The 21,636-nt window shown below is 44.4% G+C and overlaps 1 protein-coding gene across 1 annotated transcript in view; it reads right to left on the bottom strand.

Annotated features, from left to right (window-relative positions):
• Window positions 1-930: 930 nt before the first annotated feature.
• The window catches only part of LOC311129419 (solute carrier organic anion transporter family member 1C1-like), a 72,232-nt gene continuing 51,526 nt past the window's right edge, over window positions 931-21,636 (bottom strand). The window contains exons 7-15 of the mRNA XM_084161704.1: window positions 20,927-21,025; window positions 15,830-16,078; window positions 15,443-15,607; window positions 12,923-13,118; window positions 6,121-6,286; window positions 5,538-5,722; window positions 2,681-2,745; window positions 2,126-2,243; window positions 931-1,892 (exon numbers count right to left, since the gene is read on the bottom strand). Of these exons, the coding sequence (XP_084017830.1) occupies window positions 1,652-1,892; window positions 2,126-2,243; window positions 2,681-2,745; window positions 5,538-5,722; window positions 6,121-6,286; window positions 12,923-13,118; window positions 15,443-15,607; window positions 15,830-16,078; window positions 20,927-21,025 (1,484 nt within the window). The 3' untranslated portion in view covers window positions 931-1,651. The remainder of the gene's footprint in view (window positions 1,893-2,125; window positions 2,244-2,680; window positions 2,746-5,537; window positions 5,723-6,120; window positions 6,287-12,922; window positions 13,119-15,442; window positions 15,608-15,829; window positions 16,079-20,926; window positions 21,026-21,636) is intronic.

Below are 21,636 nucleotides of genomic sequence, written 5' to 3' on the forward strand. Positions count from 1 at the left end.
GCAATACTGCCACCTAGTGGACTTGATCAGAACTTAAATAAGAAAGCTCCTGCTGCACACCAAAGGCAGAGAACAGCTATGGTAAGATGGCACAGTGGCATCTCCTGTGGCACAACACAGTCACAGACATGATGAACAGTAGCCCCGTTTATACCTGGTGCTAACGTGTCCTTTGTCCACATTCTGATTGTGCCCACATTTTTAGACAGGCACATTGTGATCTGATCTTACACAGCAAATTCTCCAGTGTTAAATCAATCCTGAGTGTGTTAAATTTAACACTGGTCCAGGGTCAATACAGGTCCACACTTTTCAGTGTTAAATTAACACAGTGCTTAGTGTAAATCCTTATTTGAATATTTCCCAGAGTGCCTTGCCTTTCGAGTGAATTGTAGAGTTACCACCCATGACTGTATTCGTTAGTGACAGAGACATGGTTGTTGCATTCATCCATGTTCAGTCCTGTGGCCTTCACCAAGTGAATATGTTATCATTAAAATACAATTATACAACTCAATTCATAAGGCCTTATTTTGAGGTCCTAGTTTGAACCCTAATACAGTGGCCAGAAACTCATGGTTTACAGGCAAAATCAGGTGTGCAAGTCACATTATGATGGCTTGCAAAGTGATGTGTAATTCCTATTGGAATCCTGCCAGAGTGGGGTTAGCCAAAGTTTGGAATTTTCATTCACCAGCAACCCGCAAGAATGATTGCCGGGTTGGGAGGAAAATAAGATAAGACTACCTAAACCATCTAAACTGGAACAACCATTTCAGTAATGGGTGCAATAAGTCCAAGTAACAGATTGGATTCGTTTAGAAAAATGCATGTTATTTATATTTGAGTAGCATATGATTAATTAATCAATCAATGTACATGCAAAAACATAGATATTGAAATAAACAATTTTAAAAAATCTACCTGCAATAGAGCATGCTGGGAAATATGATAATGATGAGTGTGGTTTTGGTTTAACACTGGTTATTAAAACCAACAGTGGGGTTATTTTACACCACTGAGTGTTAATTTAACACTTACAGAGTTAATTGAACACCGGAATCAACACTACAAATGTTAAACTGAAATATCAACACTAGGTAACACTGGCCAATTTGCTGTGTATAAGTGTAAACGGACAAGATCAGGACGAAGGATGCATGTTAGAACCAGGTATAAACAGGGCTATTGAGATCACATTTTGGCAATGTTTACAGTAGTGAAACACAGAATGTCTGACATTCTCTTTCAACAGATTGAGGCTGTCTAACAATATTATAACGTAGACTACCTTGAGAGTTATTACAAAAATACTCAGTGACCGAAACTGGACTCTCGCTGCAGTAAAAACAATGAACCAATGGTTAACAAATCCAATCAAATGCTTTCTTTGTACCAACAACAAAGATGACATTCTTTGTTGTTACATTTGTGTTTTTGTGAAATACAGCAGGTACATCCATGAAATACTTCAGTTATATAAAAAACATGTTATTTTTTTAATATACATAACCTAGACAGGTCCAGTACAAATATATAATTTATGTTCTATGAGATGAGATGGTCAGGCGCAGAGTGTTGTTGGTTCCTGCACATCTCGGGTGTGTGTGTGTGTGTAACGTGAGGGATCAGGGGAGATTGGCTCAGGCTGTCACAGCCGTGTCTCTTTCTCTGTGTTGTTGTAGTCTGTTGTTGAAGTCCGTAGTGATTGGTCCGAGTTGAAGGCTAGGACCTCCTCTTTCTTGAGTGCATCCAGTTCTGCTCCGCCATTGGCCACTTGGTGGGCGCTGCGTTCCTCTCTCCGCAGGTGTCGTTTGAGCAGCACGAATCCCAGTATACACAGCAGGAAGGAAACTGTCCTCAGGCCCATAGTCAGACTCAGGTACGCAATCCTGAGGAGAGAGAGACCAGGGGATACACACACTCAGAGACCTGACATTACACTGGTGCTTTAAGTGGCAAGTCTACTGGGGTTGCCTTCCATATTGGCTTGAAAATCAACGTTCAGCATCTTATCTTGTAGAGGCTATGCCTCTCTGACATTATCACTTTGAAGTAAGTGTGTTGTCTGTGTGCGTTTATGTTGTGTATCAGGATGGACCAGTAGTGTGTATGTGTGTATTACCTGTATGATGTAGTGTTGTATATCCGACAGGCTCCTCTCCCTCCACATCTCTTCTGGCCCCACTTCAGACACGTGGTGTCGATGATCGCCCCAAAGTAGATGGGTGCTGGGATACCCGCTGTTAGAACACAAACACACACAAACTGATCTACCAGTAATACGGAGGTGGCTAATCTTGCTCATGGAAAAGGCCAGTGTGTGCAGGATTGTGTTCCAACCAAGAGCTAACACACCTGATTCACAAGTAATACTTTTTTTAGGATTACCTTTGCAACAGAGTGGATTTTTAAGAGGATTTTGTTCAGGGTTTTAATCCTAATAGAAGCTGAGTAGTGGAGAAATGTGTGACTTGGAAAGAATTTGGCTGCAGCTAGTTTTATATCAGGGTTGCTAAGCTGCCGGCCGATGGCTGTGGGACTGGTATGGCTTGATCAGACAGGAGTAGGAGGAAGTTGCCCCTAGACGCTGATCTAAGGTCAGATTTGTGCCCCCCACATGTTAACATTTTGGGTGGTAAACTGATCCTAAATCTGTGATCTGACAATATTGACTCACCAAGTGTACGTGTGGACAGAGTATGGAACCCCAGAGCTAAGGACTTCAGTTGAGGCTTGATACACCTGCATGGGAGAACACATATATTAAGCTTACTTACCATCATCAACTTGAACTTTACCATAACTATGAATACAGATAATAGATATAGCTAGACCTGAAGATATTATGAATGTAATGTCACGATATGAAAACATCCACAAATGAGTTATGGTTCAAAGACCAACACATTTAAAGACATTTTTACGTTTGCATACTCAGACAGCTTTAAAGGTCAACTCAAAAGACCAGTGTTGTTTACATACAGTAAGTTGACTTAAGACGTTCTCTGACATAGCCAGTGACTACCAAAGAGTGAGTACTACTGACCTATGTTGGTAGAGCAAGGTAGTACACTGACTTCCCTTACTACCTTGCTATTCAGCTGTTCTCTCAAGTCCCAGAGCAAAAACAGAAGCAGACCCATCTCGGACAACTAAGACTCTCTCAAAATATCAGAACAAAAGAAAAAGGAAATAGGGCACTGCCAGTAACTTCATTTGTCCCAGTAAGTGCAACACGTTTTATCGGGGTCAGCTGATCGAGCTTTGGGCAGATCTGCTGGATTGTGGTTTGTGTTCGTGTGTGTGTGTGCGTGCATGCATGCGTACGTACGTGTGTGCATTTGTGTACCTGCTCGAAGCTGGCGAAGGCTAATTAAGGACTAGTTTTAGCCAGTAACAGTACTGCTCCAAATCACATATTCAACTTTTCTGATATACAGTGAAAACCTCTATTGCTGACTTTCCTTTAACCTCTATTAAGTATGCCGTGGGATAAAGATTGAAATTAAATGTACTTAAAGTGTAATGAAGCTATGTTTACTGCTATATTATAACCCTGAATAGACACACAGATAGAGAGCAGGACGAACAATGAGTTGACTCTTTCTCTCAGTCCAGTCAGACATCATGCCAGGGTAAGCCTACACGAAACACAGCTCTTATTTTAAGTGTTTCTAAAATCCCCTATAGGAAAAATGAATGGTGGGAAAACAATTGGAACCATTTCCCTGTTTGACCTCTAGTTTTTTATGCATATTATCACTCTATAGAGGCTCCATTTTAACGTTGTACATTTTCTTCTTCGCAATTGGCCAATCCCTCCTGATGACCCGGTTGGACATGACTCCAACAGGGTCACCAGGAGGGATCAGCCAATAAAAGTTGGAAGTTCCATCAAGATGACTACATTAAAATGGTGGAAGCCATCAATGGCCCTGCCCTAAGACGGCCTTTTGGCCACTAGAGGCCTCTATCATTCTCTATGGTTGCAACACGTCTCTTCAAGGCCGGAATTCAATCTGATCGCGATTTGTCTGCTATGCAGCATTTTAAAGGCAATGTTTCCCCGTTCACAGAGACCGCGTTCGTCGTAAACAATGCATATGTCGGCTGAATGGAAAATTATCTTGAAATGGCGCAGTTGGATTGAATCCCGGCCTAAGTCTGTTGCACAGACTACATTCAACTTCTGTCAGCCATTCTGTCACCCATTGTGAGCCCATTTCACTACAGTGTTACCCATAGTGTACTACTGTACAGTAGTAGCCAAGTGTTTGTGAGAACATTCTGGGCGAGATCATTCTGAACAAGGTGGTGCAGGTAAATGTAGTAGACCTAATGCAGGTTAGGTTTTCTCAGTAGCCATGGTTACACCTTTCATTAACATATGGTTGTCATCATCCGATCAAGATGATCCGATCACTATCTGATCGAGATTTGTTGTGTCTACACATGGTAATATCTGTCTCTTATCTGTCCAATTCATCCCTATTGTGACCAGATTCCCTGGTCCCTCCCTGTATGCAAATTAATCCAACCTGCCTTGGACCTCCCGTTATGACAGGCTGTATAAATCGACAGAAAACAGCTCGCTTTTATAATCAATAGTTTCATACTCATCATTACAGCCTACTTTTGTTACCCAACGATTTAAGACTGGGTGTAATAGGCTACTGTCCCGATAACCTGGACCTGTCCACAGCCGTACACAATAAATATTCAGAGAATCTCTCCCATCCCTAAAAACATCACCATGCAAACGAGCTGAGTATCTGGATGTGTTTGCAAAATACAATTATTGCACAGTATAAATAAAAATGACACTTAGGCCCTAATGCACACAGTAAAAACAGAAACAGGTTAAGTTACAGAGTAGGCTACAAAGTGCATCTCTGAATTCCTTGGCCTTTCTGTAGCCTACAATGTTTTCAAATATTATATTTTGCGCTGGCATTGGAAGTGGGAACGGGAGAACCCCCTTTCTCTTATTCGGGACAATATCTCGTCATAAATATCTTTATTTCTGTATGCCCATTTTATTCAAAGCTGGATGCAATACTGGACTGTTGCATATCCAGCCTCAGTGCCAGTAGGCTCTTGGTTTCTGAAGACCATGATCTTAATTCTACTGGTTGGTGTGATTTTTTTTGAGAGGGCGGGACAACCGTGACGTGACGTTGGCCAAATGTATACACTTTCGTTGTCCGGATTCGTTTACACCAAGGTTATCCGTACAAGATGCGTCTTCGACTACCTCCGGAGGTGGTCAGAAATATATAATCACAATCAGATCACAATGCGCCTTTTGATTGTCTACACCTGTCGACAAATGTGGGCACAACCAGAATGTGGACATGATCAGGACAACGGACGCATGTTAGAACCAGGTATAAACGGGGCTTCTGATTGTTTCCCCTCTAAGGTGTCTGAGTCCCAGATTTCTTTGTGCTGTCTTGCCAACTGCTATGACCATCCCGTCTTGTGTGTGTGTGTGTGTGTGTGTGTGTGTATCTGTGATTGTGTGAGTGACTGACCTGATGAGGACCATGTAGCCTGGCGTGCCACCCAGGGAGATGATAAATGAAGTGATGACAGAGAGAGCCAGGAAGTAAGGGAAGACGCGGTCACAGTCGTCTCTGTGAGGACAGTGGCCTACACTGGCTGTCAGGTTACCACTGCTCAGCCCTGCTGTCACCACACAGCTACAGTTAGAGAACACCTGCAGAGGCACAGACACAGGCAGGCACACATACACACACACACACACAAAACAATTTGACACAAAAACAGAAACAACAACATAACTTCAAAAGTTATCCATAAACACACCAGGGTGCGAGTCAATTCCAGTTCAATTCATGAAATATAATTGCTGCAGACTTGGCAGCTGAAATCGTACTGAAATTAAAATGGAATAGACCCCCACCCTGTTGCTCACAAGTTTATGAATCAATAATATGATATATCAGATTACACAGTCAGTTTGCATCTCAAATGGCACTCTATTCCCTATATGGTATACTACTTTTAACCACAGCCAAAAAGTAGTACACTATATAGGGAAGAGGGTGCCATTTGGGGATGCAGCCTCCATGCTGGCTTTGATCCTCATCTCACCGTGTTCTTCCCTGATCCTGTGGAGGTCTGGCAGCCGGCCAGGCAGGGAGAGACGTACGTGATGCCGTCCTCTCCACAGACAGGGTCCCAGTCTCTGCCTGAACACACACAGTCTGAGTTACAGTCTGAGAACACTGAGGGCTCCTCATACAATACACCATCCACCCTGAGAGAGAGAGAGAGAAAGAGGGAGAGAGAGAAATAAAGAGAAAGAGAGAGCAAGAAAGAGACAGAGAGAGAGAGAGAGAGCGAGAGAGAGGGGGGGGGGGGGGGAGTGAGGTTGTTATTAATAGTAGATGTAATTTATATATTGCTTTTTTTTATACAGACATGACTTGATCTCTGCCTGCTCAGATAAATAAGGTGGGATGTGTATTTAATCAAATGCATAACACGATATATACTCTACAAAAATATAAACGCAACATGTCAAGTGTTGTTCCCATGTTTCATGAGCTGAAATAAAAGATCCCAGAAATTTCCCATATGCACAAAAAGTGTATTTCTCTCAAATGTTGTGCACAAATGTGATAACATCCCTGTTAGTGAGCATTTTATCAATTGTCAAGATAATCCATCCTCCTGACAGGTGTGGCATATCAATATGCTGATTAAACAGCATGATCATTACACAGATGCACCTTGTGCTGGGGACAATAACAGGCCACTCTAAAATGTGCAGTTCTGTCACACAACACAATGCCACAGACGTCTCAAGTTTTGAGGGAGCATGCAATTGGCATGCTGACTACAGGAATATCCACCAGAGCTGTTGGCAGAGATCTAATGTTAATTTCTCTACCATAATCTTAGAGAATTTGGCAGTATGTCCAACCGGCCTCAAAACCGCAGACCACGTGTAATCATGCCAGCCCAAGACCTCCACATCCGGTTTCTTCACCTGCGGGATCGTCTGAGACCAGCCACCCAGACAGCTGATGAAACTGAGGAGTATTTATGTCTGTAATAAAGCCCTTTTGTGGGGTAAAACCCATTCTGATTGGCTGGGCCTGGCTCCCCAGTGGGTGGGGAGCCCATGCCCAGTCATGTGGTCCTCTGTAGCTCAATTGGTAGAGCATGGCGCTTGTAACGCCAGGGTAGTGGGTTCGATCCCCGGGACCACCCATACGTAAAAATGTATGCGCACATGACTGTAAGTCGCTTTGGATAAAAGCGTCTGCTAAATGGCATATTATTATTATTATTATTATGTGAAATCCATAGATTAGGGCCTAATTTATTTATTTCAACTGACTAATTTCCTTATATGAACTGTAACTCAGAAAATATTTTTAATTGTTGCATGTTGCATTTATATTTTTGTTCATGTTACTTTAACCAATTAAATGAATACTAATGTTATCAACCAAATTCAGTGCTGGTTCTGATATTGACATTAGCAGCAAACAGCCTTGAAAGAGCCAGGGGGCGTACAGTACAGTATATACAGTGAGGGAAAAAAGTACTTGATCCCCTGCTGATTTTGTACGTTTGCCCACTGACAAAGAAATGATCAATCTATACATTTAATGGTAGGTTTATTTGAACAGTGAGAGACAGAATAACAAAAAAAAAATCCAGAAGAACGCATGTCAAAAATGTTATAAATTGATTTGCATTTTAATGAGGGAAATAAGTATTTGACCCCTCTGCAAAACATGACTTAGTACTTGGTGGCAAAACCCTTGTTGGCAATCACAGAGGTCAGACGTTTCTTGTAGTTGGCCACCAGGTTTGCACACATCTCAGGAGGGATTTTGTCCCACTCCTCTTTGCAGATCTTCTCCAAATCATTAAGGTTTTGAGGCTGACGTTTGGCAACTCGAACCTTCAGCTCCCTCCACAGATTTTCTATGGGATTAAGGTCTGGAGACTGGCTAGGCCACTCCAGGACCTTAATGTGCTTCTTCTTGAGCCACTCCTTTGTTGCCTTGGCCGTGTGTTTTGGGTCATTGTCATGCTGGAATACCTATCCACGACCAATTTGCAATGCCCTGGCTGAGGGAAGGAGGTTCTCACCCAAGATTTGACGGTACATGGCCCCGTCCATCGTCCCTTTGATGCAGTGAAGTTGTCCTGTCCCCTTAGCAGAAAAACACCCCCAAAGCATAATGTTTCCACCTCCATGTTTGATGGTGGGGATGGTGTTCTTGGGGTCATAGGCAGCATTCCTCCTCCTCCAAACACGGCAAGTTGATTTGATGCCAAAGAGGTCCATTTTGGTCTCATCTGACCACAACACTTTCAACCAGTTCTCCTCTGAATCATTCAGATGTTCATTGGCAAACTTCAGACGGGCATGTATATGTGCTTTCTTGAGCAGGGGGACCTTGCGGGTGCTGCAGGATTTCAGTCCTTCACGGCATAGTGTGTTACCAATTGTTTTCTTGGTGACTATGGTCCCAGCTGCCTTGAGATCATTGACAAGATCCTCCCGTGTAGTTCTGGGCTGATTCCTCACCGTTCTCATGATCATTGCAACTCCACGAGGTGAGATCTTGCATGGAGCCCCAGGCCGAGGGAGATTGACAGTGCTTTTGTGTTTCTTCCATTTGCGAATAATCGCACCAACTGTTATCACCTTCTCTCCAAGCTGCTTGGCGATGGTCTTGTAGCCCATTCCAGCCTTGTGTAGGTCTACAATCTTGTCCCTGACATCCTTGGAGAGCTCTTTGGTCTTGGCCATGGTGGAGAGTTTGGAATCTGATTGATTTATTGCTTCTGTAGACAGGTGTCTTTTATACAGGTAACAAACTGAGATTAGGAGCACTCCCTTTAAGAGTGTGCTCCTAATCTCAGCTCGTTACCTGTATAAAAGACACCTGGGAGACCCTCATTAAAATGCAAATCAATTTATAAAAATTTTTACATGCGTTTTTCTGGATTTTTTGTTGTTGTTATTCTGTCTCTCACTGTTCAAATAAACCTACCATTAAAATTATAGATTGATCATTTCTTTGTCAGTGGGCAAACGTACAAAATCAGCAGGGGATCAAATACTTTTTTCCCTCACTGTATGGGAGAAATCCCTGATTCGCTATTCTAGACCACATCTCTCCAGTGTTAGAGCCACACTCCAGCATGTTTGTGGTGCTGAGAATAGAAAATATACAGAAGATGGCCTCCCGAGTGGCTGCATCGCAGTGCTCTGGCGTCAATACAGACCAGGGTTCGATCCCAGGCTGTATCACAACTGCTGTGATCGGGAGTCCCATAGGGTGGCGCACAATTGGCTCAGTGTCGTCCGGGTTAGGGGAGGGTTTGGCTGGGGGGCTTTACTTGGCTCATTGTGCTCTAGCGACTCCTTGTGGCAGGCCGGGTGCCTGCAGGCTGACCTCGGTCATCAGTTGAACGGTGTTTCCTCCGACACATTGGTTAAGCGTGCGGGTGTTAAGAAGCGCGGTTTGGCGGATCATGTTTCGGACGCATTACTCGACCTTCGCCTCCCGAGCCCGTTGGAGAGTTGCAACGATGAGACAAGATCGAAATTGGGGAGAAATATATATACAGTGGGGAGAACAAGTATTTGATACACTGCCGATTTTGCAGGTTTTCCTACTTACAAAGCATGTAGAGGTCTGTCATTTTTATCATAGGTACACTTCAACTGTGAGAGACGGAATCTAAAACAAAAATCCAGAAAATCACATTGTATGATTTTTAAGTAATTAATTTGCATTTTATTGCATGACATAAGTATTTGATACATCAGAAAAGCAGAACTTAATATTTGGTACAGAAACCTTTGTTTGTAATTACAAAGATCATACGTTTCCTGTAGGTCTTGACCAGGTTTGCACACACTGCAGCAGGGATTTTGGCCCACTCCTCCATACAGACCTTCTCCAGATCCTTCAGGTTTCGGGGCTGTCGCTGGGCAATACGGACTTTCAGCTCCCTCCAAAGATGTTCTATTGGGTTCAGGTCTGGAGACTGGCTAGGCCAATCCAGGACATTGAGATGCTTCTTAGGGAGCCACTCCTTAGTTGCCCTGGCTGTGTGTTTCGGGTTGTTGTCATGCTGCAAGACCCAGCCATGACCCATCTTCAATGCTCTTACTGAGGGAAGGAGGTTGTTGGCCAAGATCTTGCGAAACATGGCCCCATCCATCCTCCCCTCAATACGGTGCAGTCGTCCTGTCCCCTTTGCAGAAAAGCATCCCCAAAGAATGATGTTTCCACCTCTATGCTTCACGGTTGGGATGGTGTTCTTAGGGTTGTACTCATCCTTCTTCTTCCTCCAAACACGGCAAGTGGAGTTTAGACCAAAAAGCTATATTTTTGTCTCATCAGACCACATGACCTTCTCCCATTCCTCCTCTGGATCATCCAGATGGTAATTGGCAAACTTCAGACGGGCCTGGACATGCGCTGGCTTGAGCAGGGGGACCTTGCGTGCGCTGCAGGATTTTAATCCATGACGGCGTAGTGTGTTACTAATGGTTTTCTTTGAGACTGTGGTCCCAGCTCTCTTCAGGTCATTGACCAGGTCCTGCCGTGTAGTTCTGGGCTGATCCCTCACCTTCCTCATGATCATTGATGCCCCACGAGGTGAGATCTTGCATGGAGCCCCAGACCGAGGATGATTGACCGTCATCTTGAACTTCTTCCATTTTCTAATAATTGTGCCAACAGTTGTTGCCTTCTCACCAAGCTGTTTGCCTATTGTCCTATAGCCCATCCCAGCCTTGTGCAGGTCTACAATTTTATCCCTGATGTCCTTACACAGCTCTCTGGTCTTGGCCATTGTGGAGAGGATGGAGTCTGTTTGATTGAGTGTGTGGACAGGTGTCTTTTATACAGGTAACGAGTTCAAACAGGTGCAGTTAATACAGGTAATGAGTGGAGAACAGGAGGGCTTCTTAAAGAAAAACTAACAGGTCTGTGAGAACCGGAATTCTTACTGGTTGGTAGGTGATCAAATACTTATGTCATGCAATAAAATGCAAATGAATTACTTAAAAATCATACAATGTGATTTTCTGGATTTTTGTTTTAGATTCCGTCTCTCACAGTTGAAGTGTACCTATGATAAAAATTACAGACCTCTACATGCTTTGTAAGTAGGAAAACCTGCAAAATCGGCAGTGTATCAAATACGTGTTCTCCCCACTGTATATACAGTACCAGTCAAAAGTTTGGACACACCTACTCATTCCAGGGTTTTTCTTTATTTTTACTACTTTCTACAGTGTAGAATAATAGTGAAATAGTGAAGACATCAAAACTATGAAATAACACATGGAATCATGTAGTAACCAAAAAAAGTGTTAAACAAATCAAAATATATTTTATATTTGAGATTCTTCAAATAGCTACCCTTTGCCTTGATGATAGCTTTGCACACTCTTGCCATTCTCCCAACCAGCTTCACAAGGTAGTCACCTGAAATGCATTTCAATTAACAGGTGTGGCTTCTTAAAAGTTAATTTGTGGAATTTCTTTCCTTCTTAATGCGTTTGAGCCAATCAGTTGTGTTGTGACAAGGTAGGGGGCGTATACAGAAGATAGCCCTATTTGGTAAAAGATCAAGTCCATATTATGGTAAGAACAGCTCAAATAAGCAAAGAGAAACGACAGTCCATCATTACCTTAAGACATGAAGGTCAGTCAATACGGAACATTTCAAGAACTTTGAAAGTTTCTTCAAGTGTAGTCGCAAAAACCATCAAGCGCTATGATGAAACTGGCTCTCATGAGGACCGCCACAGGAATGGAAGACCCAGAGTTACCCCTGCTGCAGAGGATAAGTTCATTAGAGTTACCAGCCTCAGAAATTGCAGCCCAAATAAATGCTTCACAGAGTTCAAGTAACAGACACATCTCAACATCATCTGTTCAGAGGGGACTGTGTGAATCAGGCCTTCATGGTGGAATTGCTGCAAAGAAACCACTACTAAAGGACACCAATAATAAGAAGAGACTTGCTTGGGCCAAGAAACACGATCAATGTACATTAAACCGGTGGAAATGTGTCCTTTGGTCAGGAGTCCAAATGTGAGAATTTTGGTTTCAACTGCCGTGTCTTTGTGAGACGCGGTGTGGGTGAACAGATTATCTCTGCATGTGTATTTCCCACCGTAAAGCACGGAGGAGGAGGAGTTATGGTGTGGGGGTGCTTTGCTGGTGACACTGTCTGTGATTTATTTAGAATTCAAGGCACACTTAACCTGCATGGCTACCATAGCATTCTGCAGCGATATGCCACTCCATCTGGTTTGGGTTTAGTGGGACTATCATTTGTTTTTCAACAGGACAATGACCCAACACACCTCCAGGCTGTGTAAGGGCTATTTTACCAAGAAGGAGAGTGATGGAGTGCTTTATCAGATGACCTGGCCTCCACAATCCCGTCCTCAACCCAATTGAGATGGTTTGGGATGAGTCGGACCGCAGAGTGAAGGAAAAGCAGCCAACAAGTGCTCAGCATATGTGGGACCTCCTTCAAGACTGTAAGAAAAGCATTCCAGGTGAAGCTGGTTGAGAGAATGCCAAGAGTGTGCAACGCTGTCATCAAGGCAAAGGGGTGGCTATTTGAATCTCAAATATAAAATATATTTGTTTAACACTTTTTTGTTTACTAAATGATTTCACATGTGTTATTTCATAGTTTTGATGTCTTCACTATTATTCTACAATAGAAAGAATAGTACAAATAAAGAAAAACCCTTGAATGAGTAGGTGTGTCCAAACTTTTGACTGGTACTGTATATACAGAGGGTAAATACTGTATGTACCTAAGGGCAACTTCTACCCAGAGGTGTGTGTTTGTGTGTGTGTGTGTGCATGTGTATATCTCCCACCTGTTATAGGGCAGTGTGATCCCGGCCACCTTGGTGTTCTCGCAGCTCATGGCGAAGAATAAGAGGGATAGGAAGTAGCCTATCAGAGAGGTGCCGAACGCAAACTTGGCCGCTCCCATGATGCTCAGCTTCAGCCTCTTCATGAGTAGGCCGCCAGTGAAAATTCCCAACGCCACGGCAGGGATGTTGATCATACCTGGAACAAACACACAAACAACACACACTCTGTAAACGTTAAGACGTAGGTCTCCTTCTTTAGAAATGTTCTTCATTCCTAGTCATGGAGGATTTAGGTCAGCACTAAGGTCTTGATGATAGGTTCAATTGGACTGAAACACCATCATGTGAGCCAGCCAAAGCCCTAAACCAAGAACTCACTTTTCATACAATACCATACTGTAGCTAAAAGTCTACCTTTCATATCACTGTAGCTAAAAGTCTACCTTTTATGCCAGTGCTGTTCTACAACCCAATGCAGCCCCATACATAGGGTACAGTAGAGTAGAACCAGGTCATACCGCCAGAGACTCAGCCTTTGATGTAGTTGAAAGTAGAGAGAACACACTGTAGCCCTGTCCAACTCCCACTCAAAGACCAAAGCTGTTGGTCTTTTTCATACATCAATGTACAGATATCATCTTTAATCTATCCGTTCTATTAGCTATGCTAGATATTGCATTACCTTTCATACACAGCATGCAATGGTCAAGACAATATAGTGTTGCATGAGGCCTATTTAGATCAACATACACATTTTAGGGTTGAATCATAACACATTATATAGCTCAATAAAACAGCACCTTTGATCTCCTATCGCTTGATCTAGTATTAACAATATTTTATGCATGTGCTTATCTATGCATAAAGCAGGTCCTTTCAAGTTTCAAATCTAAATTGAACTAGCTCATGTAGGAGATGAATCAAAGCCAGTGTTGGGGGTAACGTGTTACAAAGTAGCGGGTTAGAGTACTACGATTTATTTTTTGTGGTAACGAGTAACTTAACACGTTCATTTTTCAATTATATTAAGTCAGTTACTTAATTACGTTTTCAAATAAGCCATTACTTTCACAATATTATTCATTTTTTCTTTGTTTCTAGCTAGTGAGATGACAGAGACAATAGCCTTTACATCGTGGAAGAATTCGCATTAATTTGAATTGGTAGGGGAAAAGGACAGGAACATCACAAAAAAATGCTAACTGTGCCTCTGGGATAAGCGCCTGTCAGCTGCAAAGAACTCCACTTCAAATCTCAAGAAGCACCTTCAGACTTCTTGTGCGGTATAATGCTAATCGCTACTTTGGAGGAAAGCAGTGAAATAAATTATCAAGTTGTGATTGAAGGTGAGCTGTTTTATTTTGACTTTGAGCTATGAATGTAGTAATGTGCATTGGTTGTCCTTTTGAAAAGCCTATGCTCCTGTAACATCCATGAAAATAATTAAACTAGTTGGTATCGAGACGATCTGGTTGTTGTGGTTCATGAATTGCATGTTTGGAAAGGCCTATTGCGCATGTTAACTTGTGTATTTTCATATCTCTCTGCCAAGTATGTATCTGTGAGTAAAACAGATTGGTAGCCAGTTGTCCTTGTATTTGAGCTCTCGTTTTACTGTGCCCAGTTAGTTTTGTACAGGTCATTCGGAAAGTATTCATACCCCTTGACTTCTTCCACATTTTGTTGTGTTACAGCCTGAATTTAAAATGGATTAAATTGAGATGTTGTGTCATTGGCCTACACACACAATAACCCATAATGTCAACGTGGAATGATGTTTTTAGACATTTATAGAAATTCATTAAAAATGAAAAGCTGAAATGTCTTGAGTCAATAAGTATTCAACCCCTTTGTTATGGCAAGCCTAAATAAGTTCAGGAGTAGAAATGTGCTTAACAAGTCACATAATAAGTTGCATGGACTCACTCTATGTGCAACAATAGTGTTTAACATGATTTATTAATGACTACCTCATCCCTGTACCCCACACATACAATTATCTGTAAGGTCCCTCAGTCGAGCAGTGAATTTCAAACAGATTCAATCACAATGACATGGGAGGTTTTCCAATGCCTCACAAATATGGACACCTATTGGTAGATGGGTAAAAATAAAAAAGCAGACATTGAATATCCCTTTGAACATGGTGAAGTTATTAATTACACTTTGGATGGTGTATCAATACACCCAGTCACTACAAAGATACAGGTGTCCTTCCTAACTCAGTTGCCAGAGAGGAAGGAGACCACTCAGGGATTTCACCATGAGGCCAATGTTGTCTTTGTATTTATTAGTTTTTGACTGCACTGGGCCTATAAGAATGACGATCTTCAAAGGGCTTTTTGTTTTTGGTAAAGCAAAAGTAATGTAACAAGTTACTTTCCATAGTAAGTAACGTTGTAACGTACCAAGTTACTTTTAATGGAAGCAACGTTGTAACGTAACAAGTTACTTTTAAAAGTAACGTTCCCCAACACTGGTCAAGGCATATAAGCTATATGATTGACCAACGTTACGTACCCATCAGGAAATTGGCTTTTGATGCTGACTGTCCGTAATGCTGCTCTATGTACTTGGGCTTGTAGGTTACCATGCCGATGAGAGAGTTCAGCTGAATGATGGTCACACACAGGTAGATGAAGTACACTGGGTTCCCCAGGAGGGTTTTCAACGTTGGTATGAAATCTAGATTAAAAACAATCAACAAAACATCATCAGTCGTCAACGACGTCATCAGTTGTGAAGGTCATTTTTGTCGACCTTTTTTCATACTATGGTCATTTCATCCAAAGCAACCTGAATTTAATATACAATTTTACCTGAACAGACTTTGAAAAAGCCTTTTTAAACTCCAATCATAATCTAAACCAGAAGATGTTCTAACTTTATCCCCATTCAACAAAATACCTTTGGCCATCTCCAGAAAGCTGTCTGGCTCGTCAGCTTGATACTTATGCTCCAGGAGAGGGGAGTCTTTGATGAAGCTAGTCCGCTCCGGGGTGCACTGGGCTGGGCCTCGGTCTGATGGGATGGCCAGGGAACGGGGCAGGAACCAGAAGGGGATGGCTGAAAGCAGGGTGATCACCCCAGCTATAAGGTAACCTAACCACCAGGCCCCCACCCAGCGAGCATCACCAGGGGTTATGGTGATACTCTCTATACAGGGAGTGGAGACACAGAACTTTATTTAATTTGATTTATTAGGATCCCCATTAGCCGAAGCCAATGGTGACAGCTAGTCTTACTGGAGTCCGACACATAACGAAAAAGACATTACAGACAAAATACTTTACAATTTACATACATTTCAAAACATTAACATGTAGTGTGTGTGTGCATCTATCAGTTACACATACAGTACCAGTCAAAAGTGTGGACACACCTACTCATTCAAGGGTTTTTCTTTATTTTTAAAATTTTCTACATTGTAGAATAATAGTGAAGATATCAAAACTATGAAATAACACATATGGAATAATGTAGTAACCAAAAAAGTGTTAAACAAATCAAAATATATTTTATATTTGAGATTCTTAAATTAGCCACCCTTTGCCTTGATGACAGCTTTGCACACTCTTGGCATTCTCTCAACCAGCTTCATGAGGTAGTCCCCTGGAATGCATTTCAATTAACAGGTGTGCCTTCTTAAAAGTTAATTTGTGGAATTTCTTTCCTTCTTAATGCGTTTGAGCCAATCAGTTGTGTTGTGACAAGGTAGGGGGGTATACAGAAGATTGCCCTATTTGGTAAAAGACCAAGTCCATATTATGGTGACAGAACAGCTCAAATAAGCAAAGAGAAATGACAGTCCATCATTACTTTAAGACATGAAGGTGTCACGATCGTTAGACGGAGTAGACCAAGGCGCACCGTTGAAAGCAAACATACTTTATTAATCAAATGATAACACGAACAGCGAAACAAAACAACAAACAATACGTGACATCCAAAGGACAAACCTAACTAGGAACAAACCAACTGGAAACAAGATCCCACAACTATTGTGGGAAAACAGCCTCTATAAATATGGCTCCCAATCAGAGACAACCAGCAACAGCTGACACTCGTTGCCTCTGATTGGGAACCACTCTGGCCAACACAGAAATACACCACATAGAATATACACACCCTGGCTCAACATATAGAGTCCCCAGAGCCAGGGTGTGACAGTACCCCCCCCCTAAAGGCGCGGACTGCGACCGCGCCTAAACATCAACAAACCAGGGGAGGGCTGGGTGGGCATTCCTCCTCGGAGGCGGTTCCGGCTCCGGGCTAGACCACCACCCTTCAACCATCCCCCCGTGGCGCCCCTGGTCCGGTCTGGCCCCGCTGGCTGGAGCTGGACTGGACATCGTAGAAGCGGATTGCTTCGGCTCCGGTGTGGAGCAGCTGACCGGTACCTGACCAGGCACCGGTGACCCAGGCACAGGTTGTGCCGGACTGACGACGCACACCCCTGGCCTGGTGCGTGGAGCAGCTACGGGCCGGACCGGGCTGACGATGCGCACCCCTGGCTTGGTGCGTGGAGCCGGAACGGGCCGTACCGGGCTGACGATGCGCACCCCTGGCTTGGTGCGTGGAGCAGGAACGGGCCGGACCGGGCTGACGATGCGCACCCCTGGCTTGGTGCGTGGAGCAGGAACGGGCCGGACCGGGCTGACGATGCGCACCCCTGGCTTGGTGCGTGGAGCAGGAACGGGCCGGACCGGGCTGACGATGCGCACCCCTGGCTTGGTGCGTGGAGCAGCAACGGGCCGTACCGGGCTGACGATGCGCACCCCTGGCTTGGTGCGTGGAGCAGGAACGGGCCGGACCGGGCTGACGATGCGCACCCCTGGCTTGGTGCGTGGAGCAGAAACGGGCCGGACCGGGCTGGCGACGCACACCGTAGGCTTAGTGCGAGGAGCAGGAACAGGCCGGGCCGGGCTGGCGACGCACACCGTAGGCTTGGTGCGAAGGGCAGGAACAGGCCGGGCCGGGCTGGCGACGCACACCGTAGGCTTGGTGCGAGGAGCAGGAACCGGCCGGGCCGGGCTGACGACTCGCACCGTAGGCTTGGTGCGAGGGGCAGGAACAGGCCGGGCCGGGCTGGCGATGCGCACCGTAGGCTTGGTGCGGGGAGCAGGAACAGGCCGGGCCGGGCTGGCGACGCGCACCGTAGGCTTGGTGCGAGTGGCAGGAACAGGCCGGGCCGGGCTGGCGACGCACACCGTAGGCTTGGTGCGAGTGGCAGGAACAGGCCGGGCCGGGCTGACGACGCACACCGTAGGCTTGGTGCGAGTGGCAGGAACAGGCCGGGCCGGGCTGGCGACGCACACCGTAGGCTTGGTGCGAGTGGCAGGAACAGGCCGGGCCGGGCTGGCGACGCACACCGTAGGCTTGGTGCGAGGAACAGGAACAGGCCGGACCGTACTGGGAACACACACCACTGGCCTTAAACAGGGATCAGGAACGGGCCGGACCGGACTGGCAATACACCTCAGTACCTCTCGCCGTGCCTCTACAACTTCCTTCCCTCCTCTCACCAATGGCTCCCGTAACCCGGTGGCCTTCTCTCCTCGTCTCCCATTTCGCCCTGTGGCAGCCTCCTGCTGCCCAGTCGCCCATGCCGTGTGCCCCCCCCTAAAAATGTTCTGGGGTTGCCTCTCATCCGTCCGACGACGACACTGTTGACGCCGTTGCTCCTCTCTCGCCAGGGCCTTAATCTTAGCCCATGGCCCCTTGCCCCCGAGCATGTCCTCCCAGGACCACGATTTGCCCACCTGGGCCATCGCCAACCTTTCCAGCTCCTTTCCCGGCGCTTCCTCCCATGTCCAGGCCGCCTGCTCCTGGACACGCTGCTTGGTCCTGGTATGGTGGGATCTTCTGTCACGATCGTTAGACGGAGTAGACCAAGGCGCAGCGTTGAAAGCAAACATACTTTATTAATCGAATGATAACACGAACAGCGAAACAAATCAACAAACGATACGTGACATCCAAAGGACAAACCTAACTAGGAACAAACCAACTGGAAACAAGATCCCACAACTATTGTGGGAAAACAGCCTCTATAAATATGGCTCCCAATCAGAGACAACCAGCAACAGCTGACACTCGTTGCCTCTGATTGGGAACCACTCTGGCCAACACAGAAATACACCACATAGAATATACACACCCTGGCTCAACATATAGAGTCCCCAGAGCCAGGGTGTGACAGAAGGTCAGTCAATATGGAACATTTCAAGAACTTTGAAAGTTTCTTCAAGTGTAGTCGCAAAAACCATCAAGCGCTATGATGAAACTGGCTCTCATGAGCGCCGTGCTCAGCTGGTAGAGCACGGCGCTTGTAACGCCAAGGTAGTGGGTTCGATCCCCGGGACCACCCATACACAAAAAAAATTAATAAATGTATGCACGCATGACTGTAAGTCGCTTTGGATAAAAGCGTCTGCTAAATGGCATATTTTTATATTTATGAGGACCGCCACAGGAATGGAAGACCCAGTTACCCCTGCTGCAGAGGATAAGTTCATTAGAGTTACCAGCCTCAGAAATTGCAGCCCAAATAAATGCTTCACAGAGTTCAAGTAACAGACACATCTCAACATCAACTGTTCAGAGGGGACTGTGTGAATCAGGCCTTCATGGTCGAATTGCTGCAAAGAAACAACTACTACAGGACACCAATAAGAAGAAGAGATCTGCTTGGGCCAAGAAACATGAGCAATGGACAATAGACCGGTGGAAATTTGTCCTTTGGTCTGGAGTCCAAATTTGAGATTTTTGGTTCAAACTGCCGTGTCTTTGTGGGTGAACGGATGATCTCTGCATGTGTAGTTCCCACCGTAAAGCACGGAGGAGGAGGAGTTATGGTGTGGGTGTGCTTTGCAGGTGACACTGTCTGTGATTTATTTAGAATTCAAGGCACACTTAACCAGCATGGCTACCACAGCATTCTGCAGCGATACGCCATCCCATCTGGTTTGGGCTTAGTGGGACTATCATTTGTTTTTCAACAGGACAATGACCCAACACACCTCCAGGCTGTGTAAGGGCTATTTTACCAATAAGTAGAGTGATGGAGTGCTGCATCAGATGACCTGGCCTCCACAATCCCCCGACCTCAACCCAATTGAGATGGTTTGGGATGAGTCGGACGGCAGAGTGAAGGAAAAGCAGCCAACAAGTGCTCAGCATATGTGGGAACTCCTTCAAGACTGTTGGAAATACATTCCAGGTGAAGCTGGTTGAGAGAATGCCAAGAGTGTGCAAAGCTGTCATCAAGGCAAAGGGTGGCTAATTGAAGAATCTCAAATATAAAATATATTTTGATTTGTTTAACACTTTTTTGGTTACTACATGATTCCATTTGTGTTATTTCATAGTTTTGATGTCTTCACTATTATTCTACAATGTAAAAAATAGTAAAAATAAAGAAAAACCCTTGAATGAGTAGGTATGTCCAAACTTTTGACTGGTACTGTACATGTCAGTACATACACACAACAAGAGAAGGCTATGGTGATAGTCTCTATACAGGGAGGACAAGCACAGAAAGAGAGAGAGCTGTGACTGTTGGGGACAAAATACATTATGAGAATAACTGTGAGAACACTAGCAACGTTCCTAGCAACAAGACTTACTGGAGAGAAAAAAAGAGCACAGCACAGCTGCTTTTTGTGCATATCTTAACCATCTCTCCTGCTTCATATTGGTTACTCAAATTAAGTAGCTGACGTCACTGAGCAGCGTTCTGGAGCACACTAGTTCATTTAGTCCTATAACCTAGAATCTAGAAGCATGAGCATACATAAAATACACTTATTGAACACAGTCTGCGAGTGCACTCTAGGAACGACAATGAACTTAACTCAGAACCCTATTTGTTAGTCTAGTAGTAACAGAACAGAGGTGAATGCCCTGTCTCTGTCTAAACTGGAGAACTCACTAGTACAGTCCAAAAGTGTGTAGGCAGCCCAGACAGAATACTCAGTATTTCGCTAGATACCGGTTACTCACCCATGTTGACAAATCCAATGTCCACATATATTTTGGCACACAGGGATCCCAGTAAATAGCCAAACACAGGACCAATGACTGCTATGGTCTGAACGCAGCCTGAAATATGAAAGACATACAAGCACGCACGTACGCACGCGGGCACACACACACAGAGCAATTGATTTATTATACTAAACAGAGACAGCTCCATAAGGCAGTCAACAATAAGACGGTTGTTGTGTGATTTCTAAAAGGTCAAAGAGCGTTCGTCCATTCATGTTATCACAAAGAGCTAGATTCAATCAGATCAAGCGTTAACCGGTGATAGCAGACACCCGCATAACAGATGTTTTGGCGGCGTGCGTTACAGCCCCACTTGCGTTAGAAGTTCAGAAAGAGAAAGTGTAGGCTATATATAAATAATTACGCTCACATTGAAAAATCATTAAACTAAATAATTATGATTTTTTATTATCCTAATCGAGATGTAGATTACATCTCACGTTCCAGTGTTCGAACTTGTTAAAAAAGGCTGCATGGGATTTCTGTTAATGTGACTCTGTGCAGCCAATGGCAATGTCTGCTTTACGTGTAAAGCTGGGAGCCACTTGTGGATTAGACAGCTCTAATGCAGTTCCACCTCCCACACCATTTAAACATCAGCTATGTGGATGTCGGCTAAAGCAGATCTGATTGAATCGGGCCCTTAGTGTATGAATCAGATTGAA

This window comes from Coregonus lavaretus (genome assembly GCF_964263955.1).
Source record: "Coregonus lavaretus genome assembly, chromosome: 5".
Taxonomy (NCBI): Eukaryota; Metazoa; Chordata; class Actinopteri; order Salmoniformes; family Salmonidae; genus Coregonus; species Coregonus lavaretus.